The 17633-nt window shown below is 39.7% G+C and overlaps 2 protein-coding genes across 3 annotated transcripts in view; both read right to left on the reverse strand.

The window, feature by feature from the left end:
* Xkrx (XK related X-linked) overlaps positions 1–17633 on the reverse strand; it is a 75259-nt gene that overhangs the window by 15683 nt on the left and 41943 nt on the right. Inside the window, exon 1 of one of the 2 annotated variants that reach the window (XM_005340679.3) lies at positions 447–2971. The exons of the other annotated variant lie outside the window; for it this stretch is intronic. Coding sequence (XP_005340736.1) covers positions 447–781 — 335 coding nt within the window. The 5' untranslated portion in view covers positions 782–2971. Of the gene's footprint in view, positions 1–446; positions 2972–17633 lie in introns of those variants that run through there. 2 annotated transcript variants of the gene reach the window in all.
* Trmt2b (tRNA methyltransferase 2B) overlaps positions 15131–17633 on the reverse strand; it is an 82601-nt gene continuing 80098 nt past the window's right edge. Inside the window, exon 17 of the transcript XR_013431765.1 lies at positions 15131–15389. The gene's annotated coding sequence lies outside the window, so the exon portion shown is untranslated. The remainder of the gene's footprint in view (positions 15390–17633) is intronic.

Genomic DNA, 17633 nt, shown 5'->3' on the forward strand with positions numbered 1-17633 from the left:
CATCTGTTAATCTCAAATCAGTTTCCACAGTCCAAATCCAAATATCATGCATAATTTAATGAAATCTCTTAGATGGTATCATTTACAGTTTTGGAACACAGATACATGCCACATGTTCATCAGTTTGGCACTTAAGGTTCCAGATAAGTTTTCTGGATGGCAGGCAGGGAAGCCAAGAATGGAAAGGAATGGGAGAGTCATTAAGATTAGAGGCCCAGGGGCTGGGGTTGTGGCTCAGTGGTAGAACCATCCTCTAGCACATGCAAGGCCCTGGGTTCGATCCTCAGCACCACATAAAAATAAATAAAGGTATTGTGTCCAAGTACTTCTAAAAAATAAATATTTTGTAAAAAGATTAGAGGCACAGTATCAATCTTGTGAATATTAGTTTTCTCTTTCTCTGCACAAGTTTTGAGGGGGTATGTAGAGATTTAAAAAGTGCTCACCTGATAACAGGTCCCAAGAGGATTAGATGCATAAATAATGACAGTGGTTTGTCTTTGGCCAGATCTCTGTGGACAAAAATGAGGGTCAACTGGACCATAATGGATGAAAACATAAAGAAGGAAAAGGTGTATGTCATCCAGAAGGTTTCATTATTCTTTCGATAAATTCTAACCATGTATAAGGCAGATGCAGCCTCCCCACAGTACAAAAAGGTGGAGAACAGGATACCAAATGGAAAGGTAAATCGAGGGTTGGCCCCACGGATGACATCTTCCTCCAGAGATGAAACTGGATCTACATTTGGCTCCTCAGGAATTTCATAAACTCTGTCCATTGTGGAGGTTCTGAGTGTTGTGGTCTGGTGTTCACAGCACCACTCCACCCATCCCAACAGAACCTGTAGCCACTGCAGTCCAAGTAACAGTCAAGTGGGCTCTGTCAAGTTGAATTCCAGAATGGAGATCAACTAATTAGAACCAGAGACTCCTGTCTTCTAGACCCAATTAGATGTGGAGTCTGGGATGAAGAGTCCAAGAGGACCACTCTGAACTTGATTCTTGATTGGCCCAGGAATCCAATCGTCAATATACGTGCTGAGAAATTTGGACAAGGCAAAAGCAAGCATCCCAGCGCCGAGTCTGGAGTCCAGTTCCAAGCGTATGAAAAGACATGGGAACAGCGTTTTCCTTTCCGTGGCAGCTCCTTTCGCACCCCGGCTCCAGGCAGGAGGGTAGCCACTCTGTCAAGACACTGCTAGCAGCTCCCCGGGAGATATTCTGAGCAGTGTGCCCTCTCAATTCAGTAGCAAATTGAGCCAGAGCAGAAGAAAGGGCGCAGTTTGAGCGTTCCCTGGAGGATTGGGTTCAGCGCCAGGATACCTTAGCTACTTCTAGGTTATGGCTCTTAGCTCGCCCTCTCATGTGTTCACCGGTGCTCTCTCAAGATCCGCGCCAAATCACAGGTTCTCCAGGTGGCTCTACGGATTCCCCAGGCCCCGCCTCCAAGACAGCCGGGCTGGGGGCAGGAGTAATGTCACTACTCCGTCCTCAAGCTCAGTCACTAGGGAGAGAAGAACTGCACGCTTGCTCCTGGAATCAAGCAAAGGCTGGAGGGGCTTCTCCACCCAGAAACTTTGCTAGTGAAAGGCACAAGGTGCAAGCCGCCAAACCGGCCGGGCAGATGTCGCCAAACTCTTGGACGCTGTAGGCTGCCCGGGTCTAGTCTGGCCTGCGGTTCAAGCCACAAGAGGTCCGGTGGCTTCAGGCGCTAAAGCACCTGGATGGCGGGGGCGGGCGAGATAGGAGGGACAGCTGGGGCCAAAAAAAGAAACCCGAGAGTTCCAAGTCAATCAGCCAAAGGATGCTCCGGGTACAGGCGCGACAAGGAGGGCTTGGACCACTCTTCAGAAGCACTGCTCAGCACGACCCCCAGACCCAGGAGGGAGCCAAAGCTTTCCTCTCCCCAGGAGCATAAGGCACCCACTTCTACCCCCACCCTCCCTAACTAGCTAAGTGGCTGCTCCCACACTAGCTCAACCCACGCGGTTAGGCAGGTGTGTCTCCCTTGGGCGCAGGGTTGAACCTCCCTAGGTCCTATTGCCCTCCAGATAATATCACAGGAGAGGGTACCTGGGAGGCAATTGGGAAAGAATTTCCTTTTCAGTTGATTTTAGCTAAAGGAAGACTAAACAGGGTAGAAATCAAGACACAAAACTAGCCCACAGACACTGAAAGCTCATATTATACGCCTTGATTTCTCCACTTGCAAAATGAAGCCAGGACTGGAGCTTTATGGACTTTCAGGTTTTGGGCTAAAACGTTCCAAAGAGGGGCCAAATTCTAAATAGACTGACAAGTAGCCAAGGGTGCTGTTAGTAAAACTGACATGTCTTAGCTCTGAAAATTTGCTGGATTCTTAAGTGCAATCCTCCCCCACCTCGCCAAGCTTTTGTTTTCATGCCTAATTTGCATAATTCTAAACCCCAGAGAAAAGGAGAAAACATCTGCCTCTGGGTGGTAATATAAATGTACTAGAGCCTGTGCCAATCTCCTGTTGGTGCAGTTAAAAGAATCAGTGAGGAGTGGTCAAGTTAGCCACCAAAAGGATGGCCTCAAGATAGACTTAGTCTTATCATTTTTTTTTTTTTTAAGGTTTCCTGGATTGCTGCCTCCTTTCCTCAGGGCTGATTCGGGGACAGACTCAGCATCTAAGGGTTGTTGCTTTCTGAAGCAGATTCTCCATCTTGATCTGCACCTGTGGTAGCAGCTGGGCTAAGAGGGTGATACTTTCTCCTTCCCATTTCACACTAGAGGTCAACAGTATAGAGAACTTCAGTCCAAGTACTGATTACCTGAAACATTCTAACTAGAAAGAGGTTCTCTACCAGGGGCATACAATACAGATCATCTTGGGGATACTGAGCAACCTGCTTGCAAGATGGATCTCAGGCAGGGTGACTAACTCATTCCACTTTGCTAGGATGGAATAGATTAATCATCTTAACACGGGAGAATGAGGCTAGGAAGAATATAGAACCCTAGTGTTCTAGTTTTTCTTCCCCAGGCCTTTACCAGTCCCCAAATATGCAAATTTACAATGCCTTTCTACTTTGTTCCAAAATAACTCCTTTCTTCTGCCATCCAAGGCTCTCTGTAATCACCCTGCTTCTCTCTCAAACTTTAATTGCCCACGCTACCCTACCACACACCTTTTGCTCCAGTCCAGCAGGTTTTCTCATTTATATTCAACCTGCTCACTACCACCTTATGTGCCTTGTTGATGCTATTTATAGCCCCATTCACCTTTTCCTCTATTAATGCAAACCTTCCTTCAAGGGTCAGCTCCAGAATGACCTTCTCCAAGCTTTCTCTCCTCTCCAACCCTTTCCTAGCTTTGTGCTATTGGCACATGTCTCTTGTACTAACTAGTCCCTCAACTCTTTGTTTGCTCTGCCTCCCCAATATAAGTGTAAACTTAGTGAGGAAGGGATGTGCAATGAATGTTTACTGTGGATCTTGTTGATGACAATGGTGATTGACAAATGATGACGAAACTTCCTCCCCCATATTTCCTCCATGAAACCAGGCAAGACTCAGACACACTCATCTCTAAAAGCTGTAGGCACTGTAGCTTAAAGTACTTTGGCTGAATGAACACTGCCTTATTCACTCATTCAGCTCAGAGGAAGCCAGCCTACATGACCAGTCCCTTCTCAGACATTTTTGTCAAATACCAGTTTAGCACCAAATTACAAATTTGTTTCAAGTGTACAAACTTTTATGCCCCAACTAAATTATTATAGGCTTCTTGATGGCAGAAGTCCTACTATAATGCTTTTATTGGATTCCCCCATGGCTGCTACAGACCTGTAAATTTCCTGCCATCTGATTCCTCTCATCCATCAGCTTCTCCATTTTCATCCGTAAGACTTTCTGGCGCTTTAGGACACTAAATCTCTGGTCTCTGATTTCCCTTTTCCTTTGCCCTGCTGGGAGAAACTTAAAAGACGATGTTCCCTATTGCTATCTAATACTCTTTACCCTTTAAAGCAATCTCTAGATTCCAACTTCACTCTTCTTAGGATGAGATGCTGGAAATGTTGGTAGTGGTGAGCCTGCCCAGTAGCCCCTTCCCCACTGAAAGCACAGATCTCCCAAGGGCTAATTTGCTGAGGTGGTACCTCTAAGTGGCCCCCTAAATTCTAGGTAATGCTCAAGGGTCAATTTTCCCCTCCAGGAAGTACCAAAATTCTGCAAGAAAGGGAGGCCTAGGATCCAGAAGGAACAAATAATGGGCCTAAAAGCTATCTGATCTAAAAGCTCTTTGCATCTTAAGCAGCATTCAGAAGCCCCTGAAATCACATAAAGCTTTGGGATAGGGATGAGGTTTCTATGCCACCATGGCCTGAAGAAAAATGGCTCCTAGACGTTCCAGGAGCTGCTTCTGTAAAAGGCAGCTAGCTGGCCTCTACAAGAGGAGAGGAAGAGAGATGAGCAACAAGTGGCTGATTGTCCAGTCACAAATGTACAAGTGGCTGGTAGGTGGGAAGTAATGAACAAGGTCCAGAGTATCAATTCCTAGGGAAGAAGGATGCCTTCCTTCCATAGAATTCTGTTTGGTCTGTTAAGAGTTCTTGAAAGGGCTGGGGATGTGGCTCAAGTGGTAGCGCGCTTGCCTGGCATGCCTGTGGCCCAGGTTCGATCCTTAGCACCACATACAAAGATGTTGTGTCTGTCGAAAACTAAAAAATTCTCTCTCCTCTCTCTCTCTCTTAAAAAAAAACAAACAAAACAAGTTTTAGTAACCAATGTGATTCTGCAATCTGTATACGGGGTAAAAATGGGAGCTCATAACCCACTTGAATCAAATGTATGAAATATGATATGTCAAGAGCTTTGTAATGTTTTGAACAACCAATTTTTAAAAAAGAAAAAAAGAGTTCTTGAAAGATATCTAAGGCAAAACCAGTCACCTGGATCTGATTTTTTTCATTGTAAGCTCCTTGAGAACAATGACTTTTGCTTTTTAGTATTGAGTCCATGCCCTCATTAGTATTATCCATAGGTAGGATCTGGGCTTAAGTCAAAACACAAATTAGATCTCTCTGCAGCCCTTAAGCAGCCTTGAAGAGAATGAAGGGCTATCACAAAATATAGCATAAAACATGGGGATGGTGGCAAGCTCCATTTACATTGCTTGGTAGAGGGAATGAGGGAGAGGGATGCAATGAATAATACTTATTTCTTAAATAATACCTTTAAATATAATTCATGTACCATATAATTCACCCATTTAAAGAGAGCAATTTAGTGGTCTTTAGTGCAAAGCTGTGCAGCCATTACCCCAATCTAATTTCAGAACATCTCATCACCCCCCAAAATAAACCCATACCCATTAAGTGCTCACTCCCCACTCCCTAAACAATCTAAAATCTACTTTTCATCTCATTGGGTTTGTTTATTCTGGATTGTATTAGCCTATTTTGTTGCCAATAATATCATAGAAAGGGTGATTTAAGGTTTATTATGGGTCATAGTTTTAGGTGAAGGATGATGGGCCACATTTGGTGATAACTTTTTTTTTTTCCTTTTTGGTACTGGGGTTTGAACTCAGGGGCACTCAACCACTGAGCCACAATCCCATCCCTATTTTTTTGTTTGTTTGTTTTTATTTAGAGATAGGGTCTCACTGAGTTGCTTAGCATCTCATTATTGCTGAGGCTGGCTTTGAACTTGCAATCCTCCCATTTCAGCCTCTCAAGCCACTGAGATTAAAGGTGTGCAACACGGTACCAGGCTAGTGATAACTTTTTTTGCTGGCAGAATTCCAAGTTGGCAAAGAGTATCACATAGCAAGAGAATGTGTTCTCTTTTCCTCCTCTTATGAACCTTCCAAGATTCAATTATGGGGCTCCACCCTAATAACTTTAATCCCAATTATTCCCCAAGGACCCCATCTCTAAACACCAGAGTTGGATTAAGTTTCCATCCCCTTAATACCTCACAATGGGGGTTAAATTTCAACACATGAAAACCTAGGAGACAAACCATGAAATGTGTACTTCATGTAAATGGAAATCAATTAATATGGGACCTGTTGTGTCTGGATTTTTTTACTTAGCATGTTTCAAGGATTATTCATGTTGTAACATGTATTACTTTGTTCCTTATGAATAATAGTCCACCACATAGGTCTACCACACAGAAACAGAATCACTGGGTCACTTGTAGTTCTCAAATTCAGGGCACATTGGGAGGCTGCAAATTCAGGGAAAAGCTGGTGTGGCAGGATTCATCTGGAAGTTGAAAAGTCAGCAGAATTTCTATATTGCAGCCTGGAGGCAGTATTCTATCTTCTGCAGGGGACCTTTGCTCTTTAGGCCTTCAATGGATTGGATAAGGCTCACCTATATTATGGAGGGTAATGTTTTATTCAATATCTGATGACTTTAGTGATAATCAAATTTGAAAAATATCTTCATGATATTTAAACTGGTGTTTGACCAAACTGGGCACCATAACCTAGACAAGTTGATACACAAAAACATGACAGGGTTGTTTCTTCTTTTCAACTCTCATCAATAAAGCAACTAAGAACATTTGTGTACAAGTTTTCACATGTGTTTTCAATTCACTTGAGTATATGCCTAGAAGTAAAATGCTAGATCATATGGTAACTATGTCTAAATTTTTGAGGAAAAGTCATCAGACTTTTCCTAAATGGCTGCACAATTTTACATTTCCTTTGGCTGTATATGAGTTTCTAATTTCTCCACATTCTCAACATCAGTTGTCTTTTTTATTATAACCATTGTACTGGATTTTTATTTGCACTTCCATACAGCTAAATTGAGTGTAGGTATGTGTGTGTAAGGGCATTGGAGCACCAGCTGCCTACATTCATCCAATTATTTCAGTAAATAAGACAAAGATTTCTGGTCTCAATTTTACATAGTGCAGTGGACATGTGCTTTTTATTGGAGGTTTGGGGATTGCTCTCCAGCATCTCAACCCTTTTATCTGGGAGAGAATACTTACGACTCTTGTTGGGGGGGAAGTCAGGACACAGGTATGTGACTAAGGCTCACTAAATCCAATGATCTAGCTCTTGAATTGGGAGCCAGTGGCCCAAAGCAGTGGAAAATTTCTAAAACATCTATGAAAATGTGTATCTCAGTTCTCCCAGTTTGAAAGCACTATTGACCTTGACCCCAGCTGCTACGCTTTAAATTCACCCCAATATTTGCTGCTTTGCTCTGAGGTCACACCACTCCCAGAAAATGACTGAGCACAGCAGGCTTATTTCTGAGAAATATCAAACTATTCTAGTTGATGTCTCTGGCTACATAACTTGCTGTCAATCTTGCCAAATTTTATTAGAACTGCACTCCAGTCTAAAACTCTTCCTACCCAAATTTCATCTTGCCTTCCCTCATCCATAGATAAAATTTATATTGCAGTCCCAACCTCCCCTAGACCTATTTTCTGTCACACATTTTCCTCCAACAAATTTCTTGCATCCCATCTTGTTATCTGCTCCTCAGATTACCTCAGTGTAGCAGTAGTAACAGTGGCTGCTGTGATATTGACTGTGTAGCCTGAACTGGTTCTCTAGTCCAAGACTGGCAATTCTGTGAGCTATTTAATACACTTTCAATATATATGTATTCTTCTTAAATTAACCAGTCAATTTCTTTTGCTCACAACTAAGAACTCTCCAGATTATACAGGGACAGGACAAAAACATCCAACTAATACAGCATAAGAGAAGTGTAGAATCTATGGGATTACATTGGGGAGGAATCTAACCCAGTCTTTGTCTTCCCAAATAAAATACCTACATGCTACCTGGATTTGCTAGTCAACTCTTATCACAAATTTTATAGTCCACCCCAAATTGAAAGGCTCATGACCATCTCTCCAGTTTATGACTTCTTATGCCAACAGTTCTCAGTTAAATTCACATAAAAATCACTTGAGGGCTGGGGTTGGAGCTCAGTGGAAGAGCACTTGCCTAGTATGTGTGAGGCACCACATAAAATAAAGGTCCATAGACAACTAAAAAAATATTTTTACTTGAATGCAGAAGATGACAAATCACCAACTCCAGAGCCCCAAATGTCAAGCAACACACATACTCAGGTTAAGTATGCTTCTGAAAAACTGTCCTAGGGATAGCTCTATAGTCTGTTTCTAGAACACTTGTATCCATCATCATACTGGGCATTTCATAAAGATTTGCAGCAGCTGACCACTCTATGACCTGGGCCAGATTTAAAAATTGACTTAAGTGAGCTGGGATTATAGCTCAGAGGTAGAGCTCTTGCCTCACACATGTGAAGCACTGAGTTCGATCCTCAGCACCACATAAAAATAAATACATAAAATAAATAAAGATATTGTGTCCATGTTTTTAAAAAATCTTTTAAAAAATTGACTTAAGAGTAATCTGCACACAAGGGTATGTCTCCAACACCAAAATTCTCGATTTCCTTCGTCTGCACACAAAGAATATCATCTTCTACTATAATTTGGTAAGAATGAAACTGTGTGTACAAACTTTGATTTTTTTTTTAGTTGTAGACAGACACAATGCCTTTATTTTTATGTGGTGCTGAAGACTGAACCCAGTGCCTTACATGTGCTAGGCAAGCACTCTACCACTGAGCTACAACCCCAGGCCATGATATTCTTTCTTAATGGGCACATTCAACATTTTTTGGGCCTAGCAGTTCTCAATCTTATAACAAAGGGAAGGAGATGTTCTGGTAATTCCAAGAGGAAAAGGGACTCCTTCTGTACTGCAGGATGACTCAATGAAAGAGGTAAGCATAGAAAGTAAAAGGAAAGATCATGAATCTTTTGCCAGATCACCTCCTTAGCATTTCCATGTCTCATTCTTGGCTTTAATTCTTTTTTTAAAAAAAGTCCTTTTTTTCCTCAAATAATTATCACAAACTGCATTTACTGAAAGCTAGTGGCAACCAAAAGTGAAAAGTTTACAAAGATCTAAAATTTACACCCAAGAACTGATCATAGGTTAATAGGAAGAACAATTCATCCTCTGTTTAGACTTATTTTATGAAGGATAATTATATATTAAATTAAGGGCAGCATTGTGCTTTGAAATACAATAAACGAAAAAGACTAAAAACGGACTCAGTTTTAATATGCTGAATGGGCAAATTTAACACTTTTGTGATATGTAATTGACTGGCTCTATTATACAAATGGGAATAAACTAAAGAGTTTTTCAGTTTAAATAATGTTAATGCCAATATTTATTGATTACTAAGTGCCAGGCACTGTTGTAAGCCCTTTCTGAACTAATTTAATACTTACAAAGCCCTCTGAGATAGGAGCTGTATTCATCTCCAATTTCCTATTAGGTAAGGAAATTGAAACACAGAAAAGTTAAGACATGTCCAAGCTAAAGTAGCTTATATAGTAGGGCTGAGGTCTAAATAGAGGGAGTCAGATTCTGGTGCCTTGGCCCTAGTCATTTAGAACAGCAAACAAATTGCATTGAAAATTCAAGATTGTCTATAATCTGCCCCACACCTGGCTAACTCCTATTATGAATGTTCCATTTTAGAATGGCTGTCATCCCCAAACTTCTCAAATACATGCATTTCCAACTCCAAGCCTTTACCTGCCCCTTTCAACCCATCTGGAATAACTTCCTGCCTGCCTTCCTCCTATCCAAACCCTCATACCTCCCTCTAGGTCAAGTCCAAGTTTTACCTGCTCTATAAGGTTCTAAATTCTAGAGGGCATTTTTTTCCTAAACAATTAAGCCTCTACTGTCTGAACCCCCTTACTTTTGGTGTTTAACTGGTCTCAAGAATATATACCTTGCTCTTCAATTAAGACTAATGGCTTTCCCAGGGCAACCAGAACTACACTATCCACATAATAGAAAGTTCTAATGGAGGGGCTGGGGTTGTAGCTCAGTGGTAGAGTGCTTGCCTGGCATGTGAAGCACTGAGTTCCATCCTAAGCACCACATAAAAATAAATAAAACAAAGGTTGCTAAGGCCGTCACAGCTCTAGTTACCTTTTTACATACTCACTCTATGTAAATACTGCTTGCTCTAAACTTATATATCCTAAATAAAAAAAAAATGAATTTTCTTTTTAAACTCCAATTCTTTTAATATTTTTTTAGTTGTAGATGGCCACAATCTTTATTTATTTTTTATGTGGTGCCGAGGATCAACCCCAGTGCCTCACACATGCGAGGCAGGCGCTCTACCATTGAGTCACAGCCCCAGCCCTAAACTCCAATTCTTATTTCTAGTAAAAGGAGCTCAGAAGATGTCTCAAATGTAAATATCACTAGCATTTCTAATCAAATCTCAATACTCTTGATTTTTCTCAATCCTCATCCTCCTTGAGCCCCAGCTGCACCTGGCATTATGTAGACCAGCTTCCCTCTCCTACTCAAAAATTGTCCCAGCTGTCTCACTCCTTGGGGTTTATCCAAAAGAAAGAAAATCAGGAGCTGTTTTATAACTCAGTTGTGGAGTTATGGTTTAGATATGAGGTGGCCCCCCAAAAGCTCATCTATAAATGACACAGGAACGTTCAGAGGTGGAATGGTTAGATGATGAGAGCTGTAGGAATTAACTGGGTGGTAACTATAGGAAGGTAGGATGTGATTGGAGGAGGTGGGTCATTGGGAGCATGACTTTGGGGTATATATTTTGTCCCTGGTGAAGAGAATGCTGTTTTCTTGTTACATGTCCTGAGCTGTTTTCCTCTGCCACATCCTTCTGCCAAGATGTTCTGCCTCACCGCTGGTCCAGGGCTATGAAGTCAGTGGTCTATGATCCGAGTCCTCTAAAACCATGAGCCAAATAAACTTTTCCTTTTCTAAATGTTCCTGTGAAGTCTTTTGGGCACTGTGATAAAAAAAAAAGTTGGCTAAAATATAAACAACGGCATTTTATTTAAAAAAGAATATTATCATGGTATTTGCTGGTAAAAGGATGGAACTAGAGAACAGGACATCATGTCAGGGGAAATAAGGTAGACTCAGAAAGTCAAGGATCAAATATTTTCTCTCAAATCCAGACGCTAGAGCAAAATAAAGAAAAAAAAGGAGGGGATCTCATTAAAATTGGAAGGAAATCAGTGGAATGAGTGGGGGTAGGAAGAGATTGAGGAAGAGAGAGGAGGGACATGAGAAGGGAGGAACTGCAGAATGAAATTGACTAAATTATGCTATTACATATATGAATATATCATATTAAATTACATGTTTATGTATTATCTATAAAGCACCAATTGAAAACAAGTAAATATAAGGAAGACCAGTAGAGTAGAGAAAGGGGAATATAGGGAGAGAAAGGGAGGGAAAAGAGGAAGCACCAGGGACTAAAATGGGCCAAATTTTATTCCATGCATGTATGATTATGTCAAAATGAAACTCACTATTATGTATAACTATAATGCATTGATAAAAACATTAAAAATTGTCCTTTTTGTGTCTATGACACTGCAACAAAGAGAAGAATGATCATCACTAATTTATTGATAGCTTTGTGCCACATACCATGGTAAATGCTTTAGGTACCTCAACAACTACATTAGGTAAACATTATTACAGCTTGAGCATCCCTAACTGAAATCCAAAATGTTTTGAAATCTGAAACTCTTTGAGCATGAGAAGTGTTTTGGATTTTGAAGCATTTTGGATTTTTTTTATTTTTACTTTTTGTAGTTGTGAATGGTCAGAATGCCTTTATTTGTTTATTTTTATGCAGTGCTGAGGATTGAACCCAGTGACTTATGCATGCTAGGCAAGCACTCTGCCACTCAGCTACAGCCCCAATCCTAGATATTTTTTTAATCGGTATTTTTAAAATGTATTTTTAGTTGTTGATACACCTTTGTTTTATTTATTTATTTATTGTGGTGCTGAGAATCAAACCCAGTATTTCACACATGCTAGGCATGCACTCTACCACTGAGCTACAATTCCAGCCCCTGAATCTGTACTTTTTATTTATACATGACAGTAGAATCCATTTTGACATCATTATAAAAGCATGGGATATATCTTTTTCTAATTCTGTCCCCAGTACCTCCCCTTCCCCCACTCCTGTTGCTCCTTTCTCTCTAATGATCTTTCTGCCATTTATCCAGTTATTTTCAAAATTAATTTCTTGTGGATGTACACAATGGTGGAGATTCACTGTGGCATATTCATATCTGGACATAGGAATGTTATGTCAGATTCATTCCATTGTCTTTCCTATTCCCATCTCCCCTCCTTTCCCTTCATTCCCCATCCTCTACCCCATTGGACTTTTATTTTTTTTAACCCCTGCTCCCCATTGTGGATTAGCTTTTACATATCAGAGAAAACATTCAACCTTTGGCTTTCTCAGACTGGATTATTCACTTAGTGTGGTAGGATTTTGGATTTTCAAATTAGGGATGCTGAACTAGTAAAGACTACACAGATATTCCAAAATCTGGAAAACTGTAATTTAAAACACTTGTCCCAAGCATTTCAGATAAGGAATGCTCAGTCTGTGTTATCACCATTTTAGAGATGAGGTACCTAAAGTTCAAAGATATTACTTGACATGTTCAAGGTCATTGAGCTGGTGGTGCTAAAACTAAAACCTAAACCTCAAAAGACTCTTCTTATAAGTCATTACTAGATCAAATGGATAAAATAGGTCAGTCAAGCAATCAATTTCAACATCAAAGAACAGAAACAATCTATTCAAAAAAGCCTTCTTTTTCTATTTCTAAAACTTACCCCAATACACCTCTGGTAGATTTTTAAGGTTGTAATAGCCTAGGAAATTTAAAGGCAATTACCAAGTAATTGAGACAAAATAACCACAGTAGGTCCAGGAGAGCAATCAATTTCAACATCAAAGAACAGAAACAATCTATTCAAAAAAGCCTTCTTTTTCTATTTCTAAAACTTACCCCAATACACCTCTGGTAGATTTTTAAGGTTGTAATAGCCTAGGAAATTTAAAGGCAATTACCAAGTAATTGAGACAAAATAACCACAGTAGGTCCAGGAGAGCAGAGACCATGTGGCTTTCATTTTCCAGAATTCTGTTTTCTCCTAAACACCCTGTAGGCCCTTTACATTAAAATCTGAGTTGTTCAGAACTTAGAATTTCCATCTAAGCACTTTGCCAATGGTCCATTTTAATTACACCAGGGACCACTTATAGCTTTTTGGTTCGCTGGGCTAGTCTTTATGTCTGCAGCTGCTGCCAGAGCTAGTCAAACATAACTGAGAAGTGCTAGAGGGGGTCAGCTTTAGGTTGGAACAATCATCTGGTTACTACAGTTTTATGTTACCCTGTTTACTGATACCCTGAAGCAGTTCAAACTCAGTATTTCTGGCCAGTAGACAGAAGGGGAGGATGTGAAAAAAAGTTTATAGCAAACTTGCCCCCTGCCTTCCTATAAAAGAGATGATTAACCTATTGATTCCACAGTCTCACCAGGCTCCCATAATGTGTTATGAGCTACACACTAGGAGATAGCTAGGCCTTGTGTAGTTCATAACACATTATGGGAGTGTGGCAAATAATTGTGCAGACCTTTGGATTTTGAAGCCTCTAATACTTAGGTTAATGAAGAGTAAGAAAAATTGGCTTCTTATCCTAGTTCTGCAACTGATTATTTGGTGAGAACTTTTTTTCTCTTACAATCTATACCTGCGCCATAAACACCTGATCTACTCATGTACAATGAACATAAAAATCTAAATTTTTCCTTATACTGTCTGTGCATGTACCACAAACAATATCCTATTATATATTTATGCTTTTATATTTTACATAAATGTGACTACAAAGAATTTTTCCTTCAACAATGTAGGTTCAACCCATTTTGCTCTGGTTCTATGTTGCTATGTGTAGCAATAATTCATTTTACTGGTTTTATGGAATCTCACAAGATGAATACACCATAATTTATGTATCATTCTATTGATAGTCATTTAGGTTGCTTTCCATGTTTTACTGTAGTAAAAAAAAAATTCTTCAGTGGACATCGATAAATGCATGCATATCCTTATGCTCATATGGGAGAGTTTCTCTTGGTTAAAAATCTAAGAATGGTATTACTTTGTCATTAACACATACCTAAGTTCAGCTTTAGTAGATACTGCCAAAGAGCTTTCCAAAATAGTTTTATCAATTTACATCGCCACAGCAATATACAAAACATCCAATCTTCATCAGTATATGGCATTTCCTGTCTTTATTATTATTATTATTATTATATTTAATTCTAATGGGTATGGAATAGTATCTCATTTAATTTCCCTGATTACAATTAAGGCAGGAAACATTTCATAGATTTATCAGCCGATTCTTCCCCCAGTCCTGAATATTGAACTATTTTTCCCCCAGTTCTCCTGTATATTGAACCCAGGGCCTCAGGCATTCTAGGCAAGTGCTCTATCACTGAGCTATACACCCAGCACTATTTTTTTTTTTTAATTTTACAACAGGATACCACGAAATTGCCCGGATTGGGCTTAAACTCACAATCCTCCTGCCTCAGACTTCCAAGTAGCTGGCATCCAAGGTGTGTGCCACCAAGCCCTGCCCAATATGTTTTTTTTAAAGTAGATAATATCAGGAACAAAAAAAAAGAGTTGAAAAGGAGGGCATGAGGGTGTGAGTAGTAGTGACTATGGGATGATTTTTTTCAGATTCTAGTTGGAAGATCATGCAATATTAGCATTAATGAGCTCAGAATGGCCAATGATTTTTTAACCCAGCATCAAACACAGAACATTCTATATTAGTCTACAATAGCAAGACTATAACTCTATTGTTTAGAATACTGCTTCTCAACCTTTAAGATGCATGGGAATCACTTAGGGATCTTGCTAATACACAGATTCTGACTCAAAAATCGAGGTGAAGCCAGGTATAGTGGCACATGCCTGAAATTCCAGCAGCTCAGGAGGCTGAGACAGAAGGATGGTGAGTTCAAAGCCAGCCTCAGCAAAGGCGAGACACTAAGCAATTCAGTGAAAATTGTCTCTAATAAAATACAAAATTGGGCTGGGGATGTGGCTCAGTGGTTGAGTGCCTCTAAATTCAATCCCTGGTACTCCCCTCCCCCCAAAAAAGTGGTTAAGCCCGTGAGTCTACATTTAAAAAAAAATTAGTTGTAGATGGACACAATACCTTTATTTTATTTATTTATTTTTATGTGGTGCTGAGGATTGAACCCAATACCTCATACATGCAAGGCAAGCACTCTGCCACTGAGCCACAATCCCAGTCTGAATCTACATTTTTAACAAGTTCCTAGATGCTGCTGATCTGAGACTTTAGAACATGAAGTATGGAATCATTCTGAGTCTCAACTCCAACTCTGTTTTTTCTTAGGTGTGAAATCTGTAGCAGGCTATTTAATCTCTCTGAGCTTTTGTTTCGTTGCCTACAAAAGGAAGATTTAAAAAATTGGGTTATTTCATTGCGTTGCTATGGAGGTTACAAGAAATAATGCACATAAAACATGCTTAGCACAGTGCATGGGAAGAGCAAATAATTAATAAATGCTAGTTATTAATAATATTCCATGAACTGACACTCCCAAATGTCGACGATTCTCTGAAGACTGCAGTTCAGAATGATTATCTGAAAGCACTGAAAGAGCCTAGATTAATCAGAGAGACAGATTGAATCATATTTAGTCATATTTTGTTAGGCTTATGTCATTGTATTCTAATTCTTTGAAAATTGAGACCTCATCTGTTATCAGTCAGGGTCCCACCAGGAAACAGATGGCATACTCAAATTAGCATAATTAGTGGAAAGTTTAACAAAAGGACTATCTACAAAGGTGTGAGCAGAGTGTAGGAAAACCAAGAAGGACAGAGAGTAAAGTAAGTTGGGGCGTTACCACTCTAGGATGAAGAGAGGGAACTGGTGTTGTATAAGAAAAAAAGGGAGAATGTGGTATATAGAAAGAATCCCTTTGAGAAGAGTTGTGACCTTTAGTTAAGGGACAGTTGCCAGCCTGAGGCAACGCTGCAAGGAGTAAGCCAAGAATAAACACTCTGACCTCGGTTTCTTCCCTTCCTTTGAAGTCCTGCCAGGCATCTCCATTACTCAAATCTACCAGAAGCCAAGAAGAGACTCACTGATGTGACCCATATAGGTTAGCCTCCCTGGGCACAGAGCAGAGAACAAAAGGATGGCAAATTAATCAGGACCAGGTAAGTAGAAAATATCTGGTACACCACCTATGGTACATACACTCAACCAAAATACATTCAAATCAGAGCACTGTATTCCTCTGACCAAGAGAGAAGAGACTTCTATTTTAGACAACACTAAACTCACTAAATGAGGATCAACAACTTCCAAGATTATCTCCCCACTGGATGTCCTATAATCATACAAAATTCAACACAACTAAAACTGAAATTCATCTTCCTCTACTACCCATAACTTTCCCATTACGATCTGTGGTAGCCCATGAATATGCCAATCTCTCAGCCTGCAACATCCTTACATTTTCTCTCAGCATATTTAAGTCCTACTTATCCCTTATGTCCAACTAAAATACTTCTCCATCTTCCATGAGATCTTCCCCAACAAATACTGTAGCCCACACTGATTTCCCTAGTCTATGAAAAAACATTGCTAATAATTTAGTCACTACTATTTTTTTAGTTGTAGAAGGACATAATATCTTTATTTTATTTATGTATTTGTATGTGGTACTGAGGATGGAACCCAGAGCCTCATACATGCCAGGCAAGTGCTCTACCACTGAGCCACAACCCCAGCCCTTTAATCACTACTACTGGCTACTATTTTTTTAACATTTATTTTTAGATGGACATAATAACTTTATTTTATGTGGTGTTAAGGATGGAACCCAGTGTCTCATGCATGCTAGGCAAGTGCTCTTCCCCTGAGCCACAACCCTAGCCCCTGACTACTATTTTTAACTGGTTTGTGTATACATACCATCACATCGACCTGATACTACACTTTACTTAAAGTCAAGAACAATGTCTTAACTTTTTCTCCTTGATGAGAGCAAGAATCTTGAGAGGTATTGCATATAAGTATAAAATAAATACCCAAAGAATGAAGATAGGAAAAGAATAGCAGGAGACCAAATACCCAATCTCATTTTTCCATGAGAACTTTTCTCAGAAAAAAATCCTAGTGCTCTGAGAGCCTGCCTGGCCTCATGTGGAAATACACAGGCTCAAAGGACAGCTCTACCTCCCATCTGTCTGTTTGGCATTTTAAAAACACTCTTCTAAATAAACCTTGAGTTAAATAGAGAATCAAAACAGAAATTACAAACATTTGAACTTATCAACAGGGAAACCAACACCCATCAAAACGCATGAGGGCTGAGGGTATAGCTCAGTTGGTAGAGTACTTGCCTAGCATAATGAGGCACTGGGGTCCATCCACAGTCCAGCAGAAAAAAAGTTAAAAACCCATGATATATATAGCTAACATGGTACTCATAAGGAAGTTACAGCATTAAATTCACTTACTTATTCCAATATATACAAATATATTTTAACTGACAATGCATGAATTATTTTGACTGACAATAAATGAAATAAACAGTTAACTCAAGAATATGATAAATAACAAAAAGCACACCCAAAGAAAATACAATGAAGGAATTAAAGGTTTTTTAAAAAAA

This window comes from Ictidomys tridecemlineatus, chromosome X, assembly GCF_052094955.1.
Source record: "Ictidomys tridecemlineatus isolate mIctTri1 chromosome X, mIctTri1.hap1, whole genome shotgun sequence".
NCBI lineage: Eukaryota > Metazoa > Chordata > Mammalia > Rodentia > Sciuridae > Ictidomys > Ictidomys tridecemlineatus.